A 15,633-nucleotide genomic window follows, 5' to 3' on the forward strand; every position below is an offset into this window, starting at 1 on the left:
TGATGATGCTAATCTGGATGACCGCACCCTTACTAGGAGTTATTTATTGATTTAGAAATATATTGTTTCGCTCACTTCCAGGTCAGATACGTGACAACCTTTTCTTGCAAATGGCGATGTAGTTAATGGTATTTGATATTTATAGTATACTTGTTCGTTTGATTTGAGTATTGCTCTGAGGTTGAGGTACTAAATTGAATTATGTGCAATATTTCATGAATATTGAATAATTAATATTATTGTAGTCATATCATTTGACCATTCTCTGTCGCCTCTCTAATGCTTCATCATATATGTTTTCTTTAATAAAATTACAAATTAGTAGAAAATACTTAGATAACGCAACCTACTTGCTGGTTTTTCCACGGTGTGGTCGCTCAGATTAAAAGATTCTCTCTAAGTTCATTATTTATTTAAAATATAACGTTTTCGCCTAAATATTTAATACATTATGGTTCAGTTAGAGCGACTATTATTAATGATATTCTGTAAGAGCCTGAACTAAGTAAACTCACAGGTTTACATCAGAGTGTTTAAGGCAATAGATCGGTTGATCGGTAAGTAAGTACATAGAAAATGATAGTTCACAACTGCCGGTGTGAGATAAAGGAAGCCATTACTCGTTTCGTTACGGTAGCACATCTCTATTGCACAAGTTGAATATTCCCACGATCTATTGAGACGGTATAGACGGTGGCGAAAATTGACGCCTTAGAAGATAATCTGGACCAAATCGCCTTTAAAACATTTCTGTGCTACCCTAGAATAATAAAGAAGTCTGGAAGATTAAATATTAAAGAATGTATTATGATTGACTTTACTAGTAAAGCGGATAGAATCTATCAATGTCTTTTTTTATATAGAAAATCTGTACTTATAATATAGGTAAATACTATTAAAACAATTATAAAATGGAAAAAGTCTTATGTCGTTATATTTTCTACTATTGCTTATCATGAGATGGAACAGATTGTATAATTAAGAATTCCCAAACATAATAGAAATTTAGTCAATTTTTTTGTCTACTGCTTGAAATTCGATATCATTATGTATTCATCTATTGTTATTATTACAATGTGTTATTTTGCACGATATTTTAAATGTTAACAAAACAACTTTCACCCTAATTAAAGTGGACATTGACAGAGCATCTTCGAATCTTAGTTTTGTCTATAAGTTCAATGTTTTATGCTCCAATAACTAGCTGATTCCGCAAACATTGTTTTGCCACATAAATTAAAAGGGGATGATGGTAGAAGGGTGAAAATTTAAGGCTGCATGTTTTTATAATGCCGAATCATTAGAAAATAAAAATAACAATTTTTAAAAATGTAGATGTTGGCCGATTCTCAGACAAGACAAAATTTTATAAAAATCGGTAAAATCCTTTCGGAAAAGTATAGTGACTAACATTATGACACGAGAATTTTATTATATAAGATAATAATAAAATCACAACAAAAATTCCACAGCGCCACATAATCCCAAGCTAAGCACACCTTGTATTATAGGTACTAAATAACTGATACAAATGCTTATATATTTTTTATAAATACGTATATAATATACATTGAATTACAAACACTATGTGCTACACACGACTTCGTCAGCTTTTTGAGATGAAAAATTTTAAGTTTATCTAAACGTGATACAATCTTCCAGTCGTAATCGTGTAAAAGTACACAAAAAGACAGACGCGCTTTCGTTTTTATAATATTAGTAACGTATACGAGAGATTTAATGACCTTGTCAGTTTTAGATTTAGTGACTAGTCACTCGCAAAATCTTACAATCATGCAATGACCAAAGGTTATAATAAATGTTCGAGATAACGATCATGGTTTTTATATATGTTTCGCAAGAATGAAACGAAATTATCTAACAATGAGCAAATTACAGTCATGTTACAATTTAATACGCCCATTGCAAATTTATTGTGTCGGTAATCAGACCAACAGCGATTACAATATGAGATCCATCTCATAATTAATGATACAACAACAGGAATTATGTATTGTATTATTTAGATGTTCAATTTAATATACAACGAGTTAGAAATGTAATGCAAGTTATTGAAGTATTAGTATTATATTATATTAGCATGCTTAATTGGTACATGTACATTTTTTTGTATTAGATATAATTTATTTGAAACATTCATTTTTATTTAGGTAGATAGAGGGATGTATCTAAAAAGGACAAATCTAGATGCTACATCTGAGAAATCTCAGTACTATATTATTAATATTATAAAAGTGAATGTTTAAGAGTACAGATGGATGGATATTTGTTACTGTAATATGTAAAAACTACTGAATGGATTTTGATGAAACTTTACAGTAATATAGCTTATACATTATAATAACAGTAGATTATAAATTTCAAAATACACTACACAGCCGATGCCAACAATTTCGTCGACGTAGTATTACCACATTACTAATCTATTTTTCGACTATTATGAGTTCTATAGCCCTTGATAAATAAACTTTTTCCTCATATAATGTTTCTTCCGCTCTTTCAACTTTCAGTTCCAACTTTCAAGCCCCTTGAATTTTTGTTGTCGCGACAAAAGCAACCTATACCAAAATATATTAATAATATTTAAAACAGCAGTTTAGCGAAAAACCATAATAAACGAACTCTATTTGCATCTGTAATTTCAATACCTATAGGTTGTTATTAAAATCTTTTAATATTATTATAGGCTCTATGTACTACGTATTTTGTACATAACTTTTAACTACAAATAAATATAAATACATAAACACAAATGTTTGTACAGTGCGAAAAATAGAATCCACCGAGGTTGTAAATACTTGTATCATTATATTAAATTTTTCTGACATAATTATGAAAACAAAATTAATAATAATAGCTAATTTTGAAAATTGTGTTACCTAAAACTACTTCTATTTCTTTCCAGGTGCACAGTAAGGGACTTAAGTTCGGTATCTATGAAGACTACGGCAACTTCACCTGTGCAGGATATCCAGGCGTAGTGGGACATCTTGCAGGCGGTAAGAAATTTCAAAATAATATCTATATATCTGAGGGTACTTGTAGATTTAGGAAGGGATGAACGCTACAAAATACAATAAAACTCATAACATCCATACTATATGTACGTCGCGGGTTTCGGACAATGATATCTGGTAATGATAGTAGCTCTCGTAGTCTATTAGACTGGTAATATACAATCGGTTAGGCTGATAATACACACGATAATGATGGTAACCCTCGTAGTCTATTAGACTGGTAATATACAATCGGTTAGGCTAATAGTACTCACTCAGTTTGTCTTAGTCGCGTCCAGGTATTAAACCTGGACGCGACTAAGACTAACTGAGACTAACCTTTCAATAGACTCGGATTGGCGTATTCCGGCAAGCTGACGCCTAACCAACTATAAATTATAATCTTTAAGTCTATTACATCATATTTTTTTCGTTTACTTTTATTACATGTCATACAATTAACTGTTTCTTTGATAAGTTTTGACAGATTACACTAACACAATGTACAGCTAATTAACATTTACTATAACATTCATTGTACGTCGTAAAAGTTAAGAAATAATTAGACAGGTGCGTACTTTCAGTTTATGAACGATTAGTCCATATGACTCTTAACGCGTTACTCAACGAGATGGTGTTATTTAAACGTTAATTAATTAAAACTTAACATTACTAACTTTTGGAAATATGTAGATATTTCATGCGATAGAACATATTAAAATATATTAAAATGATACATTCATCATGTACTTCTTCCTTATCCCATTTATTTGGGGTCGCCGTACATTGTTATATTACGTTGGCATTAGAATATTCGAGATAGGTAAAAACAGACGTATTATAAAAATGTATAACTATATTATTAACGATGGCCTATATATGTAGATGCTTATGTAGATGATATAGTTTCAAAACGAATTTTATTCATTGTGGCACTATTGTTACGTTTTAGCATTTAGGTTTTGAGGCGTTACAACCTAATTAATAGAGTATATTGCATTCGAATTGTATTCGAAAGTTACTTTCTTTTTTAGTTATTATACACAAAAAATTAAAAAAAAATATACGAAAAATTATACAAAAATTGATATAGGGCCGAGACGAGAGTAAATAGGTTCACGATTGTCATAGATATCGCGTGACCTACGTATAGAAAAATACAGTCGTATTGAGGTTGTTTTTATATTTTAAAATTGATTAAAATAAATAAAATTGTGAGGGGGATCATTTTCTGTGTGTGCGATATCGTTAATTTCATTGCGCGACCTATGACTGCCTACTAGTTACATAAGCTGGCGTGTTGCAAAAATGTCTGACCAGTGCCCCTTCCTGAGCAGTGCAGTGAGTCAGTGGAATACAAAATACGTACATGCAACTTCCTCTAGCAACGTAACCTGCCTACCAGACATTGCCGTTGCACTAAAATTGCAGTGTAGGTACTAATAAATGTGTTGCAGTGCATTTATAAACACGCGACTACTGAAGTAGTTACGTTTTTGCACATATTATATGAACGTATTGCTTTTTTATTACAAGCGTGTTGGTATGTATTTATTCAAATCTATTAATAGAAATTTATAGCAGTTCCTCCCATCAGATTGGACTGACATTTGGAATTCATATGTAGTTAAATGACAATAGATACTATTTTCTAGTTACAATTGAATCGGTTTCATAATAGAGATGGGTGTCAATAACTTTGAAGCAAATAATAATATAAAGCAATGCTTTCCTAGAAAGGAGCGAGGATAAATAAATACAACTCCAACCAGTTTGTGCTTTAATTTGTCTCACTTTGTTTCATTTATTTATCCAAAAGATATTAGTAAGCGATCGTGATTCCATTGAGGTAAGTATTCTAAACAGAATTACGTTTTCTATTAGATTTCATGAATACTAGCACTAGAATAAACTCGGATTAGTATATATGAAAATAGAAATAATATTACAAATTTTGAGGAAATCGTCTGGGTCAAAATGTAACCTAAATTATGATTTTTCGACAAAAAGTAAACTAAATTCCAAATTCATGATACTATTTATTGAGTTTCGTATTTTAATCATATGTTGTAGGATAATAATATTAATAAACTGTTTTTTTTTTCAAAGACGAATAATGTTAAATCATAGTACTTAATAATTTTATACAACTTTGAATACCCCAGGGAGCCATTGTATAAAGCCGGCTTGTTATGGGTACTCCTGTTGCACCCGCTTCTTTTATAAAACAGCTTGCTTTGCAAGGTCCATTCAGGTTTTTAATCCAAGTATCATAGTCGAATTAGAAGTTATTTTAACATTTAACATTTTAGTCCTTAGGATTAGGGTAACAGCTAGTGTTTTTTTTTTCGAACTATTCGAAAGTTGTTGGCCGCAGCTAGGCTTCATCGAACGTTATGGGGTGAGTACAAGGGCGCTCTAAATTCGTGGATGAACTAATAAAAAGACGAATGCCACCTCCTATCTGACGGATATGACTTCACTCTAAGTATGGAAAGGTGTTCGAACCAGATCCGCTCAAATTTGATCCCGTATTGAATGAGAACGGAGTATCGATCAGAACTGTAGAGGAATTCTGGAACATTCCAAAGTATAATATGATTTTCATGTTTCATTGCGGTGTTAATCACTTTCTTTAAGGTGGGACATTTGCTCATTGACATTCCGGTTATAAAAAAAGCAAGCTCGCAGTTTGATGTAAAGCGGTAACTGTTGCCAATATACATAAATGCATGATTTATATAAGTTCAATAGATTATTAATCCTTCATAAATCACTGAACTGCGATGTAAATCACTACAGCTTAATCGGAATTCACTTCCTTATTTCACCTAATTGCTATTGAGATTTATTTATTGTTTCGCACCTATACACCAGTATTTATGTCTTTTCTTTAAAAATACTTATTTGGTGGTTAATTACTTAACATAGTTGAAAGCAATTATGTGGGTTTTAAGTATGTAGTATATTTAGTAAATGAATATAATAATAGGTTTTATTTGCAAGTTAGGTAATTGCTTACAGAAATAATTACCTATGTTGCCAAATAAAGTTTTGTTCGTAACAGCAAATTTAAATTTTATTTAAAAGTGACTTTTAGTAATTACCACACAATACATGTAGATTATAACTGCAATTAATATATTAGGCAAATAACTAGCATCGCGACTAAATAACTGACAAAATTATAATTATCAATTATTTATTTTCATTCGATCACGTACATATACCTACATCTTTTTATTGTTATTATAAGTAAGAATTATACATAAACTAGCTAGTTTATGTATAAATCTTACTTATACGGACGGGTACCCGTTCGGGCTACGCACGGATGTATGATAAACTATATCGCTCTATCTATTGCTAAAAATTGCATTAAAATCCGTTGCGTAGTTTAAAAGATCTTAGCGAATAGATAGCGAAAGCGACTTCATTTTCTGTCAATACAAAAAAATATCGTCGAAAGCCAATTTAATATAGAACTTTTCTAGCTCTGTATTCTTTTTCTGTTCTTGATCTTGTTCTTTTAGTTCAATCGTACCAAGCAGAGTATGACTGAAATTGAGGCTATAGGGATATTTCACTCAAAACTATAGTTAATATAGGTGATGATATCTGTTATATAAAATCCAATGCTTATATTAGCTTTTGCTCGCGGCTGCGCTCGCGTTAATTTATCCCCTTAGGGATGGAATCTATCAAAATCCTTTCTTAGCGGATGCCTACGTCATAACATCTACCTGTATGCCAAATTTCAACCCGATCCGTCCAGTGGTTTAGGCTGTGCGTTGATAGATCACTATGTCAGTCACCTTTGAGTTATATATATTTAGATATTAAGGTAATTAGAGTTCTTTTGGGGAAAATTGTTTAAATCTCGAAAGTCACATTCGTCATCACCGGTGTTACGTCCGTCTTTGTGACAGCAATTTTGTTTTACAAAAATATTCTACATATCTACCTATGCCCAATAAAGTTAAAAAAACCTTATAAACTCTATTGTTTTTCTCCGCTTCACAGACGCCGCAACTTTCGCATCATGGGGCGTAGACTATGTCAAGTTGGATGGATGCTATGCTCTCCCTGCAGATATGGACCAGGGTTACCCAGACTTCGGCCGTCAATTAAACAGTACTGGTCGTCAGATGGTGTACTCTTGCAGTTGGCCGGTGTACCAGATATACGCAGGCATACAAGTAAGGCGATGGGAAAAGGAATGTGGTATTTTATTTTCCTTTGTTTTTTTAATTATTTAAATTTACTCTAAAGATATTTACATTATTTTATTATTCAATAGTCCTAATATAAATTATGCGTAGTTATTATCTACGGGGGTAACGTTGTCTTACCTTTTTACTTCTATGCAGCTTGCCTAATTAGCTGTATTTCGACTTAAGGATGGGTCAAGCCAGTTAAATTAGATAGACGGACATCACAAGTTGATTTTGAGTCACATAATTAACTTGTATAGTTGACTTAATTGATGTAGTGGAGTAGTGTTATATCCAATTTCCAATGTCTTCCAGCCAAACTTCTCATCCATCATAGAGCACTGCAACTTGTGGCGCAACTTTGATGACATCCAGGACTCGTGGGCCTCCGTCGAGTCTATAATAGACTATTACGGAAATCACCAAGATGTCATCGTACCCAACGCTGGACCAGGCCATTGGAATGATCCTGATATGGTAAATATAAAATAATTGTGTGGGACTGTGTGTAGAGCGTTAGGGTCGGTGCAGCCAACGATGGTAGTAATTAAAGGCGCAATATGGTTGCGAAATAGCAAAGCTGATATAAGTAAATAAATAGTTACTTGAGTAACAAAGTAATTCAGTCATAGTTATCAGAGCAGATCAGTTCCTACAGCAGCACCCCTGCACGAATATAACGGGTGAGCGTGCCATCACTGCACTCAACCATATTTTAGGGAGCCGAGCAACGAAATTACAGGATAAAAGGCGTAACATCTTAGTCCTCTGAATCACGAATGTCACATTATCACATAATATCCGTAGATATTTACATATACGCAATGGTTACTGCTTAATACCAAGTGGCAATTGGCAAGCAAGCCGTCTGCTACTCCAATTGTATAAAAAAAAAATAGCGATGAATTTATCACTATTACTGCAATATCGTGTATATAATCAATATCATTGAATCTATTGGTATTAATAATTATGCTTAATGTGTCTTAAATGTGGGTTTTAAACCTCCGTTACTTCAAGCGCCTAATGCTCCATAGGCTACAATTATGCAGTATTTTAATAGTCAGGCGTTTCAAGTGATCGTTGCTTCACGAAAATCCCAATCACTTTTAAATTTACAATGAAATAAAAACAATATTTTTTCTTTTCTAGTTAATTATTGGCAACTTTGGATTATCGTACGAACAAAGTAAAACCCAGTTTGCTATTTGGGCTATCTTAGCGGCACCGCTGCTAATGAGTGTGGATTTGAGGACTATCAGACCCGAGTACAAGGCTATCCTGCAGAACAGGAAAATTATTGAGGTAGACCAAGATCCCCTTGGAATCCAGGGCAGGAGAATATACAAGGTAAGCTTTGGTACATAAGATACCCCGATATAACAACGATAAGTAAAGTAAAGATAAAATAAATAAATAAATAAGTGTCAGTTAAAGTACATTTTACATTTTCATTTACAAAACAAACCAATCTAAAACGAGATTTGTATATTGTAACTTACTATATCCTTTTTTAATAACGTATTAAAAATTTATCTGAAAGACGGCAGAATCTACCAACGTACCATGGATTTAAATACACCCAAAGAAATGTGTCAATGTTGTCAATTTCCAAACATTATGACTATCGAATCTGTACTCTTTGTCTTAAAGATTATTATTATAACAAATATTGTTATAATAATGATAATGATTACAACAGTAACAGTTTACAACTAAAATGAAATAATTTTGTAATGTTAAATATATATCTTTTGATTTTCCATAAACTTCTTGCAAAACATTTCAGATCTATGATCTATATAATGATTATGAAATTTCTTGTAACAGATACAAAATTAGTCATTCCTTTATTTAACAAAACTTCTTTGGCGTGTTAAGCTTGCTCTTGGAGATTATATGACTTTTCGGTTATTTTCAGCACCGTGGCATAGAGATCTGGTCTCGTCCAATTCTACCAATCCAGGGACAGTACTACTCATACGCTGTTGCTTTCGTGAACAGACGAACAGATGGTACGCCATCAGACGTAGCTGTAACATTGCGGGAATTGGGTCTGAATAACCCTGCCGGATACAGAGTGGAGGTTAGTTAAAACAAAAAGCAATTTTACAGAAAGTGACCAGCCTTACGAATTGTGTATATAAGCCTGTAGCACGATGGTTATCACCATACCACTGTAGCATTATATGTGGTGTGATGAAGTGATGAGGTGTTGCTACTTAATTTATTTGTTTCCTGTATTATCTAGGTAGTGAGTATACAGGTGCAATGGTTGTACTACATTAGTAAATTTATTTTGATCGTGCTTTACATGTTATATTATAAACAATAACACTCAACTCGGAGTCGTAATGCGGAGACTTTACACTGAACCGAAATCAAAATTGTGTGGAGACATAAACAACTGGAAGGATGCCGAGTGTTGATTGAAATATTAAACCTGAATAACAACACAGAAGCCCAGTTCAAATAGTACGTAGCGTACTCCGTCCAGAATTCTATGACACAAACATTCAATAAAAAGAGGCATATTTTGGTTATTTTAAATTAACATACAGTATACCTTTATAATATTAGTAAATCTTTCCACATAAAGAACAAAAACGATATTGTGTAAAGTATAGCAACAGAGAGACCCAGGTTTTTAGCTCTACCATGCGCATATGCTCTAGTACATATACATATGAAGTAGATTCAAATAATCTTAATATTCCAAAAATTTGTATCTAATTTTATATATTTATTTGCAGGATTTATACGAGGATGTAGACTACGGCGTGCTCTCTCCCCAGACAAAGATCAAAGTGAAAGTGAACCCTTCAGGTAGAAAGTGTTGCTCTAATTCTCTATGCAATGGCTATTTATTCACTGAATCAACTATTACACTGGTAATGTACCATACACCCAAGCTGCTATCAAAACCTAACTTTACCATTAGTGAAGATTATTAATTAGCATAGGACAATTTACTATGACATGTCAAATTACACCGTTAATGTTCCTAAAAGAATACATTAATAAATAAATATCAAAACATACTGTAGGAGCTGATCTAGAAAATAATTTGTATCGTTAGTTATTTTTATCAATGTCGTATATTAGACTAATACCTCGTATTTTCATTATATATTCATACTAATAATGTTAAGGTTATATAATGAACAACTTTATAATTTCATAGAAAGGTAATCAAAATTTCAATGTCACATTTAATGTACAAGACCGCATTATTGAAAACTTACTACTACTTACTACTTTAAAACTTACTACTAACTTGCATTAAATCCGTGTGATAATAAATTAATATTATCGATAATATTAAACGCGATAAAACCTGTTTGTACACTTTAGGCCAATAAATCTTATTTCAACAATGTTTTGAAAATCTCGAAACGTAAGTAATCTACTGTGTTAAACGTAACGTAGTACTACTTATTGGTTACCAGAATATTTTTATACTACGTTAAAATGTCAACAAAATGATAAATAATACAATTTTCATAATAGAATAATTTATTGTAGTATTGAAGTTAACATACGTACTTAATAATTTCACTACTATTGAATATATCCCACATATGTATATAAGCTTGGCTTGCTTGGTGGCAGAATTATATGAGACAGATGCAAACGTCGCTGTATGATACTCAAACTTATATTTTTTTTATGTGTAACAGGTGTTGTGATACTACGTGCTGATGCGCAGCCTTCTTACGCATACAACTCGATTCCAACGCGGACACCATACGCCCCTCTCAACGATGTATTCAGAATAAAGAAAAAGTAGTGACAACTCTACTATTTTGTCACCAAAACCTTCAATGATCATAAATAATGACTACTGCCGGGGCAGCGATTCAAAAGTCAATTTTAATAGGATCTACAAGTACAATGAATCAATTCGAAATCTCTTTAACTCAGATAATCATACTCTTTGATATTGGTGTAAAATATAGTTACCAAGCGATGTTTTTCAGTCTTGCCCTTAGGTTACATATTTATGTTGCATTCTCTCTAGTGTGATTTTGAAACGTGTAAGAAAATGTGTGGAGAATTGTTTTTTGCCATTACGTTGTACCTAGGTTAAGGATGTACATTTTAGATGCCTATAAATGTAAGTTTTGTATAAAACAATAAATAATGTAATACTTAGTATATTTTTATTTTTCACTATTATTTAATAAACATCCAAACATATATCGTCACTCTCACTATATATTTATTATATCACATTATATTACATTTCATGTACCTATAAGTAGAATGTGGCTTGATGAGAATATTTTTAAATTGTATAATAATGTTAAAAATAAATCGAACACTGCGTATCATAATCTCAAGAGATATATAAATTGTTTCCACGTTACACGTGTACATTCTTGAAAATAAACTCGCCTTGTGATCGGGCGTCACGTGCACTCCCAGTAAATTTAAATCCTGCGACTGTAGAACCTAAATTCTCCTCTTGAATTATGTTGATATTGGAATTCCTAAAAAAATATTCTATTTAAATAATAAATGTTAGTTATATACTGTTTTAAGTTTGACGCGGTCATTATACATCACAAATAAAACGTGGTAAGATCCCGTGATTTACTAATTATAACTTATAAATGTTAGTTGTCATTATGATTGATAGCAAAATAATATTGTCATATAACATTGCTAAGAAATGTAATTCAAAACAAAACATTTTGACTTCAATAAAAAGGCCATTCGTAGCAATATTTGTAATGTTTTTAAGTAATTGGAATGACAAATTAGCGGATGCCTCACCTGATGGTAAGTGTTGACCATCGCCTATATACATGAACAGAACCAATGATATCAGGTTATCTTGTGAGGCACGTCAAACCACTCATATCTCGTCATTCCGGATGACTTCAATGTAAAGCCTCAGAAACTAATAATTCACTACACAAAAATAAAACAGTTGGAGAACGTTTTTGATGATGTTTAGCAGTGAAACTTAGACAATTTCTATAGCTCATAAAAATTACTAGTAGTAGTTATTGCAATTAGTCACTATTAATCATTAGGTTAAAAGAAAAGAGCGCGTCATACTAAATAGGATAATAATAATTCTCACAAGTTTATCGTAATTTGTAACTAATAAAATGTTGTAATTAAAATATTACCTTTTCAACCGTATTTTATCGTCAGTCACAAAGTTTCGCAACGTTGTATCATCGGCCGTTAAGTTATCAAGTAATTGAAGATTACCCGATTTTTTTGATTGGTCTTTTATGAATATAAACTCATTATTATCCATCATTTCGTTTGAGACATCTGAAGAAATATGTTTATCACTCCAGTCTGTAACTTCTCCAAGTCCTGAAATAGATAAACTTTTCATTTCAAATTTTTCAGTATGTGATATCTCTTTTCCTGTATCGTTTGTTTCAGATAACTCTTCCCCAATATTATCTATCATATCGGTTGAAATTTCTAAATCATCATAGTTATTTGTTTCAGTGTTTTTAGATACAGTATCATCACGCAGATCATTCTGCATTTCTTCAAACTTCGGTTTATTATATACAATATCCTTAAGTTTATTGATTCCCGTTTGCCGATGTATTTGATTTACAAAAGGATTAATAGTAGATTCCACAAAATTCGTGAAGGGAGTTCCAGTTACTGTTAAAAACTGAATATTTTCTGGTTTTTCAATATAGGGTCTAATATTATCCATTTGAAGAATTTTTGCTATCATAACAGCACGTGGAGTATATATTCTCACATTTGAATATGGTTTAGATGTTATAACGTATTCATTAAATTTCTTTGTAATGATTGCCTGTTTCAATCCATCATCAGTTTCATAAGATAAATTATTTATTTCTGCTTTAACTTCACTAATTATTATAAACACAGTGATTATGTCCAGTAAAATCTGAAACAAGAAACATAGTATATTTAAAAGAATATAAATAACTAAAATCAACAAACTATAAATCACTGAATAGAGAGAAAAGGTCTTACCGGCACACGGATGATCATTTTAGTTTAATAATTAGGTTTTCACATTACTAGTTCGCTTCATAGTAAGAATTACTGATTAATGAACTAAATTATAATTATGCAAAGTTTAAATACACACTTCAACCTATTAATTGATTGCTTTAGTTCGAAGAAATATATAAAATTATTAGCAACATGCTTTCCTTTCTATTGTGATTATCATTTACCTACTGAGAAACAATTAATTTTACAATAGATATCTATGCATTTATAAATTGTTCTACTTAAGTAAGTATCTCATAATTATTAGGTATTAGTGCAAAAACTAATGAATTTCTCGTTTTTTATACGAGAATTTAATTAATTACTTCGTTATATTTAAATGTTTCAAATGTAATGTTCGTACGTAATATCTAACAAAATAATATAATAATATTCTTTTATTCATTACAAAGAAAGTATAGGAGAATCAATATGTATTCTCTTAGGTCGCGTTCCGTATCTTCATTGATAACCCCTACATTTCCAAACGCAAACGCTCAGTACGTTTACCCGGCATAGTAATAGACAAAATGTATAAATTAGATAATATATTTTAAATGTAGTAGTACACTTAGGTTAAGAGTCCTGTAACTTCAAATACTGGAAGTTGATGCACAGTTTGTCTGAAATCCGGAACAGTACAACAAAACGTGTAACCTTCGTTTGGATTATCAGGATGCCAGGATAACCAGGCGAAGTATCTGCTCCCTCTACAAATGTCTGCACAAAAGAACAACTTGCGAGCTTCGGCCAAAGTGTAATAAGGATTGTTTATACCCACAAAGGCAATGCCTCTCTTTGTACCAGGTTCATAGACAACTTTATAAAAATATTGAGGAACCGGTATTACTGGATTATTATTAACATCAGTATATAGAAATATGTCCACTCTGCGGCCAAATTGATTCAACAATTGGGTAACGCCAAACGTCCCCGTGTATACCACTGTATCATATTCAGCTACATGCATGTGGTTTCTTAAATCTACCTCCAACGTATTCCAATTTCCTCCATTAAATCCAGTCCACTGCGGAGCACAATTAACGTAGTGAAACGTAGCTCGCTCTCCAAAGGCGAAAACAAAATCAGTTTTTGCTGCTAAATGACCTCTTGAAAGAAACTCATTTTTAGTAACATACATATCAATCATGGGTCCAACTAATTGAGCTACTGCTGCTTTTTGTCCTCTTGGAGAAAATAAAGATTCTACTGGTACAAAACCATAATTATCATTAGCTATAAAAAACGGCCGCTCAACTTTGGTCTGATAGTTTGCATTATACGCTTTCTGAGTATATTTCGAATACACAGCATTGAGACTAGCTTCGTTGAAGCAAGATTCGTAAACAGGATAAAACTCGTTCTGAATTCTGTATCCTACCTCGACAATGGGATTGTCATCAAAACAAGTGCGGTTGGTACGAAAACTACTATAATTAGGAGGATAATGACATCTAAACATGGCGAATTTCGCTGGAGAGTTCAGCCATTCATCATTTTTGAAGTTATCTCCACCTTCACATGTAATGTCAGCTGATATTTTTGCATGTTTTGCATAAGGATGAGTTACATGACCGGAACCTTCACAACTCAAGGTAAGAGTTTCTCCGTATTGAAGATCAACGTTTCCATACTTATCAGTGGGTTCCAGAAGTCTTCCATTTCTCAAAATTATAGGTAAAGGTTCACTGAAATGCGTCCGAGAATGAATCCTGCATTTTTGTCCTTGTTGAATATTTAGTGCGCAAAGTACTACCATAAATATCTTTTGAAACATTGCCTTGATGTTAACAAATGAAGTATTCCTATTATTTCTATAACCAGAACATAATTTTATTGTTGTGTTTATTTCTAATTGCACTTTTAAAATTTATATTTATCTTTTATCGAAACGTAAATAAACACTTGACAAATTTGTCTACAGTATCAAAAAGGCGATGTCAAATATGTACCATAAATAATTGTAATATATTATTTCTAAGGTTATAAATTTCATATTTCATTATTTTATATGAATAAAAGATTAGTAATACCGCTTAAATTTTTTTTTAAAAAGTATGAATTTGGGTCGAGATTTTACATTAATGTTGTAATAATACATAATTTGGAAGCAGAGTTAAATAAAGGTACCTATTAATTCAACTTTCATTTAATGATTTCAGGTAAGAGGTTCAATATGAGAGTCATTGTGTTCATTTCCATTACTAGATGAATAGAGCAATAGGAAATAAGTTTTTTTAATGTACCCATCCACATCTGTATATTTAATGTGACAAACCTCGAATATTTACTGTACATGTCATATGCAAGATTGATCACGGATTACTAATGGACACGTACGAAATTCTACCCAGTTTGATAGTAATCTCTTACATAAAATCACGCACGCTGAT

The 15,633-nt window shown here is 31.9% G+C and overlaps 3 protein-coding genes across 3 annotated transcripts in view; 1 reads left to right on the forward strand and 2 right to left on the reverse strand.

The window, feature by feature from the left end:
• The window catches only part of LOC131842192 (alpha-N-acetylgalactosaminidase), a 63,870-nt gene extending 52,503 nt beyond the window's left edge, over positions 1-11,367 (forward strand). The window contains exons 4-10 of the mRNA XM_059190726.1: positions 2,927-3,020; positions 7,041-7,216; positions 7,547-7,708; positions 8,384-8,581; positions 9,153-9,317; positions 9,985-10,057; positions 10,912-11,367. Coding sequence (XP_059046709.1) covers positions 2,927-3,020; positions 7,041-7,216; positions 7,547-7,708; positions 8,384-8,581; positions 9,153-9,317; positions 9,985-10,057; positions 10,912-11,021 — 978 coding nt within the window. The 3' untranslated portion in view covers positions 11,022-11,367. The remainder of the gene's footprint in view (positions 1-2,926; positions 3,021-7,040; positions 7,217-7,546; positions 7,709-8,383; positions 8,582-9,152; positions 9,318-9,984; positions 10,058-10,911) is intronic.
• Positions 11,368-11,387: 20 nt separating this feature from the next.
• Positions 11,388-13,316, reverse strand: LOC131842193 (uncharacterized). The gene is made up of 3 exons (XM_059190727.1): positions 13,220-13,316; positions 12,373-13,130; positions 11,388-11,724 (listed from the first exon to the last, which is right to left on the reverse strand). Exons 1-3 carry the CDS (start codon positions 13,235-13,237, stop codon positions 11,598-11,600), a joined length of 903 nt encoding a protein of 300 aa, XP_059046710.1. The 5' UTR covers positions 13,238-13,316; the 3' UTR covers positions 11,388-11,597.
• A 376-nt stretch (positions 13,317-13,692) lies between these two features.
• LOC131842199 (uncharacterized) lies at positions 13,693-15,158 on the reverse strand. Its single transcript, XM_059190730.1, has one exon. The coding sequence runs from the start codon at positions 15,015-15,017 to the stop codon at positions 13,812-13,814; it is 1,206 nt and encodes a 401-aa protein (XP_059046713.1). The 5' UTR covers positions 15,018-15,158; the 3' UTR covers positions 13,693-13,811.
• Between the last annotated feature and the right edge of the window lie 475 nt (positions 15,159-15,633).

The sequence above is a fragment of the Achroia grisella genome, unplaced genomic scaffold (assembly GCF_030625045.1).
Source record: "Achroia grisella isolate CSIRO2021 unplaced genomic scaffold, CSIRO_AGI_Agris_v1 utg215, whole genome shotgun sequence".
NCBI lineage: Eukaryota > Metazoa > Arthropoda > Insecta > Lepidoptera > Pyralidae > Achroia > Achroia grisella.

Bases quoted from the DNA above. Each gene is read 5' to 3' on its own strand.
- LOC131842199 (XM_059190730.1), bottom strand. From the start codon at position 15,017: ATGTTTCAAAAGATATTTATGGTAGTACTTTGCGCACTAAATATTCAA.
- LOC131842193 (XM_059190727.1), bottom strand. The intron at 11,725-12,372 runs GTAATATTTTAA...ATATTTTTTTAG, and splicing joins GATAAAATACGGTTGAAAAG to GAATTCCAATATCAACATAA.